The sequence below is a fragment of the Eubalaena glacialis genome, chromosome 5 (assembly GCF_028564815.1).
Source record: "Eubalaena glacialis isolate mEubGla1 chromosome 5, mEubGla1.1.hap2.+ XY, whole genome shotgun sequence".
Taxonomy (NCBI): Eukaryota; Metazoa; Chordata; class Mammalia; order Artiodactyla; family Balaenidae; genus Eubalaena; species Eubalaena glacialis.
The window spans coordinates 68244315-68258901 of record NC_083720.1 but is presented as its reverse complement, the minus strand read 5'-3'; the positions used below and the strand labels follow the sequence as shown (position 1 = coordinate 68258901).

Genomic DNA, 14587 nt, shown 5'->3' with positions numbered 1-14587 from the left:
TTGGCTGTGTAGGGTCTTCGTTGCTGCACGCGGGCTTTCTCTAGTTGCGGCGAGCGGGGGCTACTCTTCGTTGCGGTGCGTGGGCTTCTCATTGCGGTGGCTTCTCTTGTTGCGGAGCACAGGCTCTAGGCGCACGGGCTTCAGTAGTTGCAGTACGCAGGCTCAGTAGTTGTGGGTCACAGGCTCTAGAACACAGGCTCAGTAGTTGTGACGCACAGGCTTAGTTGCCCTGCGGCATGTGGGATCTTCCCAGACCAGGGATCAAACCCACGTCCCCTGCATTGGCAGGCAGATTCTTAACCATTGCGCCACCAGAGAAGTCCCCTAATTTTAGAAATCAATGAAATCACCGACACAATCACCCAATCCAATCCAGTAACCATGCACTGTCCTTTACTTGACCCTCTATTTCAGTCCCCCAAATTCAATCAACAGGTCTTAATTATTCAGCTCCTAAATCTCTTGTGTTCACCTATTCCCTTAAAAAAATCATTGACATTAACCTAGACTACAGCCTCATTTGTATTACTGTTTTCAGTCTCCCTCCTTTGCAATCTGTTTTCCAGTCTGCATCTAGTTATCTTTCTAAAATCTTAAGTCTGATTAAGTACTTCCTCTACTTAAAATACTCCAATAGATTCCCACTGCCTACAAAACAGCCCAAACTCCTGAACAAAACCCTAATCTGACTACTGTTTACCTCTTGAGTTTCATCCCTTGTACTTTCAAAACTACCAACCCCACCACGAGGTCCTCTACTCACTAGTCTAGTCACACTAAGTTACTTGCAGTGTTACCTTTTTTCTCCACCATTCATCACACCAATGCCTACTTTCAGGTCACTAATTAGATATCATTTCCTATGGAAACCTTCCTCAACCACTCAAGACTCAGTTAGGTGTCCCTCCAGCACACAGTATTTCTTCTATCACAGTACTTACTATACTTTTTTTGCTTAATTTTCTATTTTAGTAATAAAGAGAATATAAACTCAGAGAGTCATTCTCATTTGCTGCCATATAAAAAGTGCTCAATAAATATTCCTTGAATAAATTAATGAATAAATGAATAAATAAAGGACTTCTTTTTAATGCTGCACAGCAGACTAGAAAAAAAACTTTTCAAATGCATTGCTAAGCTAGCAAAATGATGTGAAGAGGGCAAAAATGAAGGGAAAGCAGGACCTCTGTAGAATAAGACAGCAGACCAAAGCCAGTTTTTTCCCGATGATTTCTGTTGAAGCTTACATTCTTTGAGCTTCTACTTCCACAGCTGCAAGGGGCACGGGAGAACAAAGAATAAAACTAGGTTCTGCTAAAGATGGAGAGTCTAACAGGAGATACCCAGAAAAAAAGCTAGACACTTGGCATTACTGTGACCTAGCAAAAACACACAGAGAAGGTGATAGCAAGGAAGCAAGCCTGCACCTACTCTGGTGTCACATAGTGGAGAAGAAAAAAACTCCCCTGAAAATCCTAAGGATAAGGCAGCTCACACAAGTTTATAGTCTGAATTCATGCTACCAACGTGGTCCAAAAATCTTAAGCTGACTTTAATTTAATGTGGTCCCAAGTTGTGTCCCCAGCAGCTAACAGAGGCAAACGCAAACTCTCTATGCAGGAACACATCCTCAATCAGAGACATCAAATAGTTCCAAGATATAAAACTATATGGAAAATGAACACTTCTCAGTTTAAAAACAGATAGGGCATCATGAATGAGAGCAAGAAACAGAGGAAAAAGATAATACAGTAAGAACCAAAAGATTTCAGATAGCAGAATTTTCAGTCACAGATTATAAAATAGCTATGTTTAATATGCCTAATAATAGAGAAGTTTGAAAACATAAGCAAGGAACAAGAGACCAACCAAGCAAGATGAAAAATAGAAATAATTTCTAGAAATGAAAAATATATCCATTAAAATTAAAAACACAACAGATGTACCAACCAGCAGATTAGAGGCAACTGAAGAGGGAATTAGTGAACTAGGTAGACCTAAGGAAATAATCCAGGATCCAGGCCAGAAAGATAAAGAAATACAAAGTATGTCAGAGAGGTTTAGAGACAGGGAAAATAAAGCAAGAAGATCCAAAATATTTCTAACTAGAGTTCCAAAAGGAGATAAAAGAGAAATGAGAGGGGGTAATACATACTTCAAGGGATAGTGACAGAGAATTGTAGAATTCCAGAATTGTATTGATAGAAAAATGCCAATTCTCAGATCCAGGAAGCCCAACAAATCTCAGGCAGGGTAAATATAAAGAAATACACACCTAGTCACTTCATAGTAAAACTGCAGTTTACACCAAAGAAAAAGACTTTCAAAATAAAGTTAATCAAATTTAAAAAGTAGACAAACAGAAGAGACATGGAAACAAAGGCATGATATCTGACTTCTCAATAGCAACAGTGAAAGCCAAAAGACAATGGAATAAGATATTAAAATGTGCCTTTACCATGAAAGATCCTCACCTAAAGGAATTTCTATAGGATGTATTCTACATCAGACAGAAAGAGCAGAGAAATAAGAAAAGATGGTTAACAAAGATTTTAGATAAATTTAAACAAATAGCAATGTTTATTTTATAGAAGGAAAAGAGAGCAGAATAGACACAAAATACTAGCAAACAAATCACATGTAAGTTTGGAGGGGGTGACCAGAGTTAAAACATTCTAAGTTCTTTGTACTTTTCAGAAGGAAAGTAAACTTTTCAATTACCTTTAGACTTTAGTACAGACATAAAGTATATAACTCCCAAGCAAGTGTGTGTTGTTTCTGTGTATGAGGGAGAGGGGATAATGGAATGAGAAAAAAAAAGGTTTTTTTAGATGGCAAAAAAGGAATTAAAAAAAAAAAAAACGCACAGGGAAGCACATGATACAATGGCAGAAATATATCCAAACATATCAATGATTACAGTAAATGTAAACAGACTAAACTTTCAGTTAAAAGACAAAGATTATCAAATTAGGACAAAAAAGGTTAAACCCAAAGGACAGGAAAAATTATACCAGGCAAATACCAATGAAATCTGGTGGAGATGTCACTAAAAAAAAAAAAAAGAGTTGTTACATAACAATAAAAGGTCTAATTCATCAGTGTTATGTAACAATTCTACATGTGTATGCATCTAACAACATAGCTTCAAAACACACAATGCAAAATTTTAGGTAAAACTAAAAGAAAGAATGTCAAATCTACCATCAGAGTTACTATGGCTTAAATTCCTACTTTAGAAAAGAAAGGTTCAAAATTAATGAGCAAAATAGCTAACTGATAGTTAAAAAATGAATAACAGAGTAAATACAAAGGAAGCAGAAAGGAGATATATTTAAGGTAAGAGTAGAAATTAATGAAATAAGAGACAAACATATGATATAAAGTAAAAAAAATTACTTGGAAAAATAATAAAATAGACAAAGCTTTGGCAAAATTAATCAAGAAAATAAGACAAACACCACTAGGAATGGAAAAAAGGGTGTAACTACATATGCTGCTAAAAGTATACAGAGAGTACCATGAACTTTATGTCAATAAATTAAAAATTTAGTTGAAGTGGATAAATTCCTAGAAAAAAACAGAACTTACCAAAATAGAGTCAAAATGAAATAGAAAAATTAAAAGAAATTAAGTTAGTAGTTTAATGACTCCTCACCAAGAAAACACTAGTCCAGATGGTTTTACATGTAAGTTCTATCAAACATTCAAGGAACAAATAATCTTATGCAAACTATCCCGGTATACAGAAAAAAACTATTTTAAAAGATTTATACATACCTGCTTCATCAAATGATGGTACTTTTTCCATTTTGTGAGTTTGTGATCCCTGTCCTTCTTTCTGAACATTTGTGGAATACAACTTTACTTGATTCAGTGTGCAACAGGGAACAATATTTGAAAAGCTTCCAAACGTCACTAAATTCTGCCATTCTAAAAGAAAAAAAATTTTTTAATTTCAAACAAACTAATAATAAGGATTTTTATACCCAATAAAACATACCTCCTATGATAAGAGAATAATTTTACAGAATAACAGTAAAAACTTTCATCCTGTTAAATATCCAAATGCACAATGCTAAGCCACCCTTTCCGTGGAGGTGTTTCATTGAGCCCTAGGTATACAGGGTCTATATTTTGTAAAGGAAAAGAAAATATTCCTTTTTTTCCCCTAATTTGCAAATTTATTTACATGGAAACTTTTAAAATTATATAAAATCAAAATATTTGTATTATTCAGCTGTTCTGAAAGGTCTCTGGCATATAAAAGATATTCTTTATTTTGTATGCTGGTTGCATGATTAAAAAAATGGCATAATGTACTTTTCAGAATAAGAACTCTGAAAGGGGGAAGGTCAGGAGTGTGTCCTACTCAAAACTACCCTGCATCTTCCTTCTGCTAGCTGGAGATTGAGTCATCTTTCATTTCACAATCAATATGTGAATTATATTAATCAGTCATTCATACTGTCACTGATGTTTTTAAATCAGATAATTAGATCAACATTTGGTGAGATTTCTCAGTATATGGGAATTCTAATTGAGGGAAGAATAGAAGACTAATTACAAAGCACTTTAGCTGTTGCATCTGGGTTGACTGTGAGCTTTAGAGGGCTGAAATACAGAAGGAAAATATATTCCACATTTGCGTCCAAGTGGTAGAAAAGTAAATCTATCTGTCTCTACTCTCATGTGACCCTCTTGCTTTTATTTTTATACGCTGAGTACTTAAAACTCGAAAATCTTGTTTAGGTATAATTTATATATTTTCTAAAGTTTTAGGTGAAGTAATGAAATTATATCATTAGAAACAGTCAAGTTTCTCCAAGAGTGGAGGGTTAAGCACTTAAGAGTTGAAACTTTTCTAACTGCTTAATAATGATCTTCCCAAAATGTTAATTCATGTGCATGTGTAGATTTCCTTCCAAAATCAAGAAAAATAAATTTTTTAATGGCTCAGAGAATTCATCAGGAACATCAATTATTGTGAACACTGAAGATAATCTGAAAAGCATGAGGGACATAAGGCAGCATAAGTATTCACTCAAATTTCAGGCTTAGAACTTGTTTTCTTCAAAAACTTTCTGATGTCAACTTACTCTTTCACTTATTTGGCAAATATTTGTTGAAGGCCCAGTATGTTTTTGTTGTTGTTGTTGTTTTTAATTAATAAATTTATTTATTTATTTTTGGCTGTGTTGGGTCTTCCTTGCTGCGTGCAGGCTTTCTCTAGTTGCAGCGAGCGGGGGCTACTCTTTGTTGCGGTGCGTGGGCTTTTCATTGCGGTGGCTTCTCTTGTTGAGGAGCACGAGCTCTAGGCACGTGGGCTTCAGTAGTTGTGGCACATGGGCTCAGCAGCTGTGGCTCGCAGGCTCTAGAGCGCAGGCTCAGTAGTTGCAGTGCACAGGCTTACTTGCTCCATGGCATGTGGGATCTTCCAGGACCAGGGATCAAATCCGTGTCCCCTGATTGGCAGGCAGATTCTTAAACCACTGCACCACCAGGGAAGTCCCCCAGTATGTTTTTTTGATCATTTGCCTCTACTTATTAAAGGCTGAGTAAAGTCAATATAACAATGTATCTTCTTGCATGTTAAAATATGTAGCCTACCAGCAAAATTAATTAGTGAAGAAAGGGTTAAAGCAAATTCTAAGAAACCCACCCTCCAGGAAAGCATCTTCTTCACCACAGCCACTGGTGTTCCGACTTGTCAGCCCTATTCAAAATATCTTTTGTGATTATTACCTAACAAAAACACTATGACACCAACATTTTTTTTACCCACTGATGAAACACTTCTATAGAGACTGTGCTAAGGTGTTTAAAGAGGGATTACTACAGTCTGAAAATCCTTCCTCAGAAGAGGACAATGTTTTCATGACTTGATCCTAGATCTTTTTCAAGGTTCTCCTTAATTTTTAAAACATGTTATTACAGAAAATTTCAAATATATGCAAAGGTAGAAAAAAACAGTACAATAAACGTACACATACTCATTACTTCAACAATTATCAACTCATGGCCAACCTTGTTTCATCTCTGCCTGCACCAGCATCTCCCCACCTACATATTAATTTGATGTAAATCTCAGACATAAAGTAATTTCATTCATAAATATTTCAGTATGCATTCTAAGAGATAAGAACTTTTTAAAACATAGCCATACCACCATTGCAAGTAAAAAAAAAAAATCCTTAATATCATCAAATATCCTCAATTTCCAATTTCCACTGTTACAAGTCATAATTTTTGTGTATGTGAACAGATCCTAATTTGGTCCACATGCTGCAATTGACTGAGATGTCTTTTAAGTCTCTTTTCTACAGGATATGTGTTTTAGAGCAATTTTTATATTGAAGAAACCAGCTGTTCGTACTAAATTTTTGTCCTGGTTGTTTTCCAGTCCGAATTTTACTGATTTAATTCCCATGGTGTTGTTTAACCTGTACTTCTATGTGTTCTATAAATCAATGTATATAAAGGCTTTATCCAAATTCAGGTTCCTTTTTATTAGGACAACACTACTTGATTAAGTGGTGATGTGTTCTTTAACCAGGAGCCACATAATATTTGGTTGTCCCTATTTGTGATAGTGTCTGCTGTTGTTCAATGCATAGAATCATTTATTCCTTAGGTGGTTACAAAATGGTGATATTATAGTTTTATCACTTCATTTTTTAGTCACAATACTTCTACAAAGAGAAAATTCCCTTCATGTATTTGGTTATCCAGCAGTATAGTTCATATAGGAAAGTCAGGCTGAATGCTTAATTTTTTCCCTTTATTTACCAGTTCTCAAAATAATGAGTTCACTACCTACCATCCTACAATAGTGACACAATAATTTGCATGTATATGTATCATTATGATTCCACAGATTTAAACATTATTTGATGTATATCAATCCATTTTAGTCATTATCCTAACTTATGTCCAAACTGTCCATCCCATTTTGGGCCAGTAGGGGGTCTCTTCAAATTGACTCCTGTGTCCTTTTCTTTTTTTGGCCTCTCCCCATGGCTTGTGGGATCTTAGTTCCCTGACCAGGGATTGAACCCTTAACTTCAACAGTGAAAGCGCAGAGTCCTAACCACTGGACCGCCAGGGGATTCCCAACTCCTGTGTCCTTTGACACTATCTTAGTAATCTTGATAGCTTCCTTGCTCACCGTTTCAAAAAGTAATTAATTTTTAACTTTAGTAGAATTTTAGGTATCAGCTTTACAAGTACACATTGGAGAAAAAAAAAAAAAGTACACATTGGCCATGAATACAAGATTGAAAATTACACAGAAATTGCAGAATATGTTTCTACCTTTAACATTTTATATTCTAAAAAATACACAGGACCACATTTGATTCAATAAAACAAACAGAATACCTAACACATGGCAGTAGAAACTCAACCATTTGTTGAATAAATTACTGAATTTGTTAATTAATTCTAGGAAGCAGAAAGACAGTAAAAAAAATTAACCACCACTGATACCCTTTCTTCAAGGTGACTTCTAAAATAAGCTATGTTATGGTACAGACTAGTCTTTAGTTTGGTGCTCACTACTCTATGGGCCTGGACAAGGAACTTCTCCTTGCTGCATATACAAGGCTGTTCATGGAGACTCCAGAGCTCCTGGTATCTTATCAGTCTAGTCGAAACAATCACTTTTCTCTGCTTTTATTTTACTGTTACTGCCTCTGCAACTCCTAATAACATTGCTACTGATCACCCTTTGTCCTCTCTCTCCAATCTTGTTTGTCACCTACCACTTAACTCTGGCTTTTGGAGGAAATTTAGCCTTTTCATACTACAACAATACAAAAAACTCTTTTTCTCCCATGCAAACTGACAATTCTGTCTACTGTGCATGTTGCTTCTGCAATAATAATAACTAAAAACAAACAAAAAGATTTCTTAATGGTTTGAAATGTTTTGCTTCAGGACCAGAGACAAACTTGCACCTAAGTCTTCCAGAGATCAGTCTCTTTTCTTAAGAGACCATTGCAGGGACTTCCCTGGTGGTCCAGTGGTTAAGACTCCGTGCTCCCAATGCAGGGGGCCCAGATTCGACCCCTGGTCAGGGAACTAGATCCGGCATGCCGCAACTAAAAATCCCGCACGCAGCAATGAAGACCCTGCAGCACGCAACTAATATCCAGCACAGCCAAATAAATAAATATTTTTTTAAAAAACAAAAAAAAGAAAGAGAGACCATTGCAGATGGATGGACCTAGAGATTATCATACTAAGTGAAGTAAGTCAGACAGAGAAAGACAAATATCATATGATATCACTTATATGTGGAATATAAAAAATGATACAAATAAACTTATTTACAAAACAGAAACAGACTCACAGATATAGAAAACATACTTATGGTTACCAAAGGGGAAAAGAAGGGAAGGATAAATTAGGACCTTGAGATTAACATATATACACTACTATATATAAAACAGATAAACAACAAGGACCTACTGTATAGCACAGGGAACTACATTCAATATCTTGTAATAACCTACCATAGAAAAGAATCTAAAAAAGAATATATATATGTATATTCTGAAAAATGTACATTCTGAAAAAGAATATACGTGTGTGTATGTATAACTGAATCATGATGTTGCATTAAAAAAAGCAGGAGACAAAATAATACAGCTTGATTTCAACTATTCAAAAATGCTACTGGTGAAATATCTGGATTATGCATAATTTTTACTCTATACCTTATACTTTTCTGTATTTTCCCCAAATGCCTAAAATTTTAAATTAAAAATACATCCATTGTTAAATTACTTCAAATATTATACTGCTAATAGTAACACACTGACTATCTTTAGTTTACTTTTATGCTTTCAGCTAACAAAAAATGCCCGAAAATCCCTCTTATGTCTAATCATCTGGCAAGCAAAAGGGTGACCTACACCAGGTGGCTCAACCTTCAGCACTATTGCCGATGTGATTTTTCACCAGAACAGAGTAAGCAATAGGGAATCCTTTTTTTTTTTTTTTTTGGAGTATGTAAAGAATATACAACTTCCTGCACTGCATCTTGGCACACCAACTCTACTGCCTTGCTTAATTCTTGTAAATATTTGCTTAGGAAAAGGGGAAAAAAAATATCGAATACATTAAGGATTTGCCAAGTGCCACTGTACGAAATGCTTTACCTGTATTATCACACTATAATTTATATCCCAAAACATACCTCAAAGCCATCTACATCTCTCCATCTCCACTGCTAACTACCATGGCCCAACCACAATCCTGTTTGCGCAGGTAACTCTAATTAATAGCCCCCAGTGATCTCCTTATTTACACTCTTCCCTTTCCAATCCATTCTCTACACAGTAGTCAGAATGATATTTTTAAAACACTTCCTTTTTTTTTAAACTTACAACCCAAAAGGCTATGATACCTCCCAAATCTCATTTCACACACCCCTCCCCTTCCAACCATACTCCAGCCACAGCACGTTTCCTCCTGCTCCTGAACACAAGTCTAGTCTCTAGGGTCTCTATTTGCTCTGCCTGGATTGCTCTTTGCCCCAGATGTTCACCTGGCTTTGCTCATTTTCACTTTTCATGCCTTGGCTCAGTCACCACCTCCTCAGAAAAGCTGGAGTCCCAGGCCAGCATAGCTAATGAAATGGCCCCTGCTGGCTACCTTCTAGCCCATCACTCTGCTTATTTCCTTTATAGCATTTAGATATGTTTTCTCATTCCTCATTTCCAGAAAAGGTGGAAACTGTGTCTGTCTTGTTCAGTACTGCACCACCAGCAACTACAATGCCTGGTACCTCTTTCCTGAATGATCCTCACTCACAAAAACCCTACGAAGCGCATACCGTGGTTAACCTCATTTTACAGGTAACCCTATTATTAACCTGAAGTACACAGAATCATGCTGTCAGCCTGCCAAAATGGTCTTTTATAACTGTCAATGTTCCTATTAGTTATTTAAGGGGTTAAATTCCCACTCTACTTTTCGTATGGTAATACTAGCAGATTGCAGACAGAAATTAAAAAATACAAAGGTCAATTTCTATATTTTTATTTTAAAACTATACTTTTATTAATCTCAGACTTAAGCAAAAGCACGTATCTGTTGATTTGGCACGTAGTCCTTAAAGGAGCATCCTCCCATCTCAAATCATTGTCAAATGAGGCAAGACATAAATACATGAAAAAATAAAATAAGTGCTTATGCGAAGCCAAAAGAACTTTTTTTAAAAAGGGTGTATTTACTAGAGAAACTAAGTAATATTTTTATTATTTAAAAGTATATGTTTGTGTAGATCATTTGAAAAACACTAAAGTTAATAAAAAAAAATTTTCTAGAGAAAGTCACTGGTAATATCATAGTATATATTCTTACTACATTTTTTCTAGTTTCAAGAGCATTTTCCCATGTCACTAAATATTCTTCTAAATTATGATTTTTAAAAAAAAAGTTTGCATCTATCACTAGCCCTTAATAACTGTACCAGGGCTTCCCTGGTGGTGCAGTGGTTAAGCACCCGCCTGCCAATGCAGGGGACACGGGTTCGAGCCCTGGTCTGGGAAGATCCCACATGCCGCAGAGCAACTAAGCCCGGGCGCCACAACTACTGAACCTGCGGTCTAGAGCCCGTGTGCCTAGAGCCCATGCTCCACATGAGAAGCCACCGCAATGAGAAGCCAGCACACCGCAACAAAGAGGAGCCCCCACTCACTGCAACGAGAAAGCCTGCGCGCAGCAACGAAGACCCAACACAGCCAAAAATAAATAAATTTATAAAAATAAAATAATTGTACCATAACGCTTCCAACTCTTAACTGTAAACGTTACCTATTTACTACTATTAATAATACACTTGTGCACAGACTTTAATATGTATCTGATTATTTCTTGAAAGCAAATCCCTTTAAATAGAATTGTTGGGTGAGAAGGGATATACCTTTAAAGTTCTTTTTTTTTAAAGTAAGGTTTTATTTATTTATTATTTATTTATCTTTTGGCTGCGTTGGGTCTTCATTGCTGCACGCGGGCTTTCTCTAGTTGCAGCGAGTGGGAGCTACTCTTTGTTGCGGTGCGTGGCTTCTCTTGTTGCAGAGCCCGGGCTCTAGGCGCGCGGGCTTCAGTACTTGTGGCTCGCGGGCTCTACAGCGCAGGCTCAGTAGTTGTGGCACACGGGCTTAGTTGCTCCGTGGCATGTGGGATCTTCCCGGACCAGGTCTCTAACCCGTGTCCCCTGCGTTGGCAAGCGGATTCTTAACCACTGAACCACCAGGGAAGTCCTAAAGTTATTTTTAACATAAAGAATAACTGACCTCCAAAACACTGTTCAACTAACTATATGTCCCAATCAGCAGTAAGAGAGTTCCTGCTTTCCTGCACCCCCAATATGAAGAATCACTATGAAAAACTTAGCTAATATGAGACAATGAGTAGTAAATCCTTTAGACTTATATTTCTATGCTTATTAGTAAGTATGGAACATTTTTGCATTTTTATTGGCTACTCGAATGGCTTTATGAAAGCATTTATTTCCTTTGCCCATTTTTCTACTGGAATGTACGTTGGTTTGTAAAAACTCTTTATAAATTAGAGATACTAACTTTATAAGTGCACTGTGCAATACAGTAGTCACTGTTGACTGAGCACTTGAAATGTGGAGTCTGAACTAAGATGTGCTGTAAGTGTAAACTGGACTCCAGAGACGGTAAGAAAAGATAATGTAAAATATCTCAATAATTTTTATATTGATTACGTGTTGAAATATTTTGAATATACTGGATAAAATATATTAATAAAATTAACTTCATCTGTTTTTAATTTTTTAAATTATGGCTATCAGACAAATCAAAATTACATACATGGTTCACATTATATTTCTTTTGGACAGAGCTGCTCTAGAATATTGTCTTCCTTTTTGCCTTTAAATGTTTTCAGTGTTAGTTTGACCCACAGACATTTCTCATTTTTAAGTATGCAAATGAAGCAGTTGTTTCCTTCAAGATTTCCTCCTCAACTTATTCTTTATAAGTTTTTCCCAGCCACACAGCAGTTTTAGAAGCATAAACTAAACTTTACTTCTTGACAAAGAAAAATATTTTTTAGAATTTTTTCCCAAAAGTTCTGCAAATATTTTCTTCATACGTGCATCCAACTTAGTACTCTTTTTAGTTAGTACTCAGTACTCTTTAGTACTAAGTACTAAAGAGTACTTAGTACTCTTTTTCTAAATTAGTACTTTTTCTAAATAAATTTTTTAAGCTTTATCATAATTATAGTTGCCCTTTTAAAAACTGTTTCAGTATTTTTGAAACTAAATTTGCACAAACAAGGTTATTTTTTACATCTACTGTTTTTAAGCATGAAAGCACATTTTAATTTTTTGGTAATAAACACTGCAAACAACTTTTCAGTCATTCCGACTGGTGAGATAGGTGATTATTATCTGTAGTTCACAGAGGGATGAGACAAAGAGCACATAATTTTCGACTTGACAGCGACAGAGAATAATGGATTACAAATTACACTATTTCAACTTCTTTTTACCCACTCTTAAAGGTCAGTTTAGACTAAATTCAACAGCCACTCCATGTAATTTAAGTGTAAAATGCCAAAACTGCTTGGTCAATAAAAGCAACTAGGCCAGAAAGTTTAGTTGGGGATTTTGGAGTACAGTACAATCAGATGAATCATTTTGTTCACAACAGAATCAGGTACATTTCCATTATAGGAAAACTCCACAGTTACACGTTTTTATCACTACCAAAAAGCCCCAAGAACAGTGCTGTTAAAATTAACCCTTGCCAAATTTTAAGAGCCAGTTTTTACATTTATTGCATATAAAAGATAGGACCATATTCTAAAATAATTGCACAGCATAGGCATTATTTTAGCTTATGTTACTTATAAACTTGAATGACTACGACTTCCAACTTCTACTGCAAGGTCACAAACATGCTACAAGTTTTTTCAAACATAAATTTTGGGTAAATGTTTCTGTAAATACTCTTTTCATCCCCAAGACTCTGGGGGATTATATCAGGCGTGGATTTGGTTCTATCTCTTCCCTCATTGTTCCTAACAGTTCGCAAGTGTCAAGCAACCTATGGCATGCCAATGACGGCAAAAACGGAGGTAAGCCTGATTAAAACTTGCAAGTTCAAGGTTATTTTGTAAACTGTCAATTTAAATTTGAGTCAGAAGACTGTTGAAAAAGAGGGATAAAACCTCCCGATAACCACTTTTTTCTGGGTTACAGCTCCAGTAGACACTTTTTCACCAAAAAGATTGTTCAACCGAACTGGGCTCATTCAATAATTGTAGGATGGTCATACCCCCATCTTAAAGGATGACTCGTAAATGTTGCGTAGCAACCCCCAAATTCCTCCTTAGAAAATTTAATAACACAGGTTGGGAGTACGAGAAAAGGAACAGGGTAAGAAAATCTATTCGTCAAAGTGCTCAAAAAAGGTAAGGCGGTGAGCTCAAAAGACCCTGGAACTTTGTGGAGTCAGCAATTTCGCACTGCCTGCGGGGGGAAGCGGGCGGTCACCGCCGGGCACTGCGACGCTCACGTAACGTTTTATCTGAAACGAAGTGGTCCGTTTCATGGATGCGACCCGGCCCGAGAATTGCCCCCAAATGCCCGCGGGGGCCGTGCTAGGACCGTAGGCGAGACCAGGATCAGGGAGGCCTGTAGGGGCCCCCGCCGGCTGGGCAGGCTGAACTGCAAAGGCGGAGGCCCGACAAGAGGGTTCTGGGGTTGGGAAACAGGGCAAGGCGGCATACTCCCGAGGCGAGGGGCCCGGCGCCGAGCCCGGCCTTGTCTTCCAGTCAGGCTTCCGCGGAGTCAGAGGCCGGCGCAGGACACTCACCCTGGAGGTCGCTGGAGCCGCAGGCTACCGCCCTGCAGCGCAGACGAAGCCGGCACAGGGAGGACCAGCTACATCTGTGGGCCGCGGCGGCGGCGGCCAAGCCCAGTAACATCCTGGCGGGGCAAAGGCCCCCACTCGGACACCGCCTGCTACCTCCGCGCCGCCGCCGAAACCAACTGACTCCATAGACCGGACACTTCCGAACACGGACGCCTGCGCCGCCGCAGGCGGCCTTAGCGACCTCGGAAATGGTAACATTATTTAAAGACCTGGCCGCGGAGACAGCGGAAATGACGTACACGCGGAGCGCGAATCGCGAGACCTTGCCCCTGACCAGCTTGGGAGGGCGTGGCTGCGCAGAAAATTTGGCGTGTTCCCCTTCTCTTAACGCGCTACTGCTTTTGCACCTTGCTTGGATATCTACAAGTTAATTGTTTGCTTCTTAACCGCCAGGGAAGCCTTGGGAGAAGTGACAGCCGTTGAGGGCTCTGCCTATTTTTCTTTTTTCTGGGCTCAGATCCTGGGCCATGGTGTTGGAAATGGGAGGTAAGGTGGGAAGGAAGGACAGTGGCCTTCTGAGCCTCTCCCTCTCCAGAGCCTTTCTGGATAAGCCCAAGCCTAGGCTAATTTGTCCTCAGTGCCCTCGGAACCTGGAACACAGTACATCACAACAGCGTTGTGTAGCCATTACCGTGAAGGCAAGTACCCACAGAATCAGTTAA

At 37.8% G+C, this 14587-nt stretch overlaps 1 protein-coding gene across 1 annotated transcript in view; it reads right to left on the bottom strand.

The window, feature by feature from the left end:
- SLC30A9 (solute carrier family 30 member 9) overlaps positions 1–14115 on the bottom strand; it is a 75171-nt gene extending 61056 nt beyond the window's left edge. The window contains exons 1-2 of the mRNA XM_061191341.1: positions 13866–14115; positions 3781–3933 (exon numbers count right to left, since the gene is read on the bottom strand). Of these exons, the coding sequence (XP_061047324.1) occupies positions 3781–3933; positions 13866–13977 (265 nt within the window). The 5' untranslated portion in view covers positions 13978–14115. The remainder of the gene's footprint in view (positions 1–3780; positions 3934–13865) is intronic.
- Positions 14116–14587: the final 472 nt, after the last annotated feature.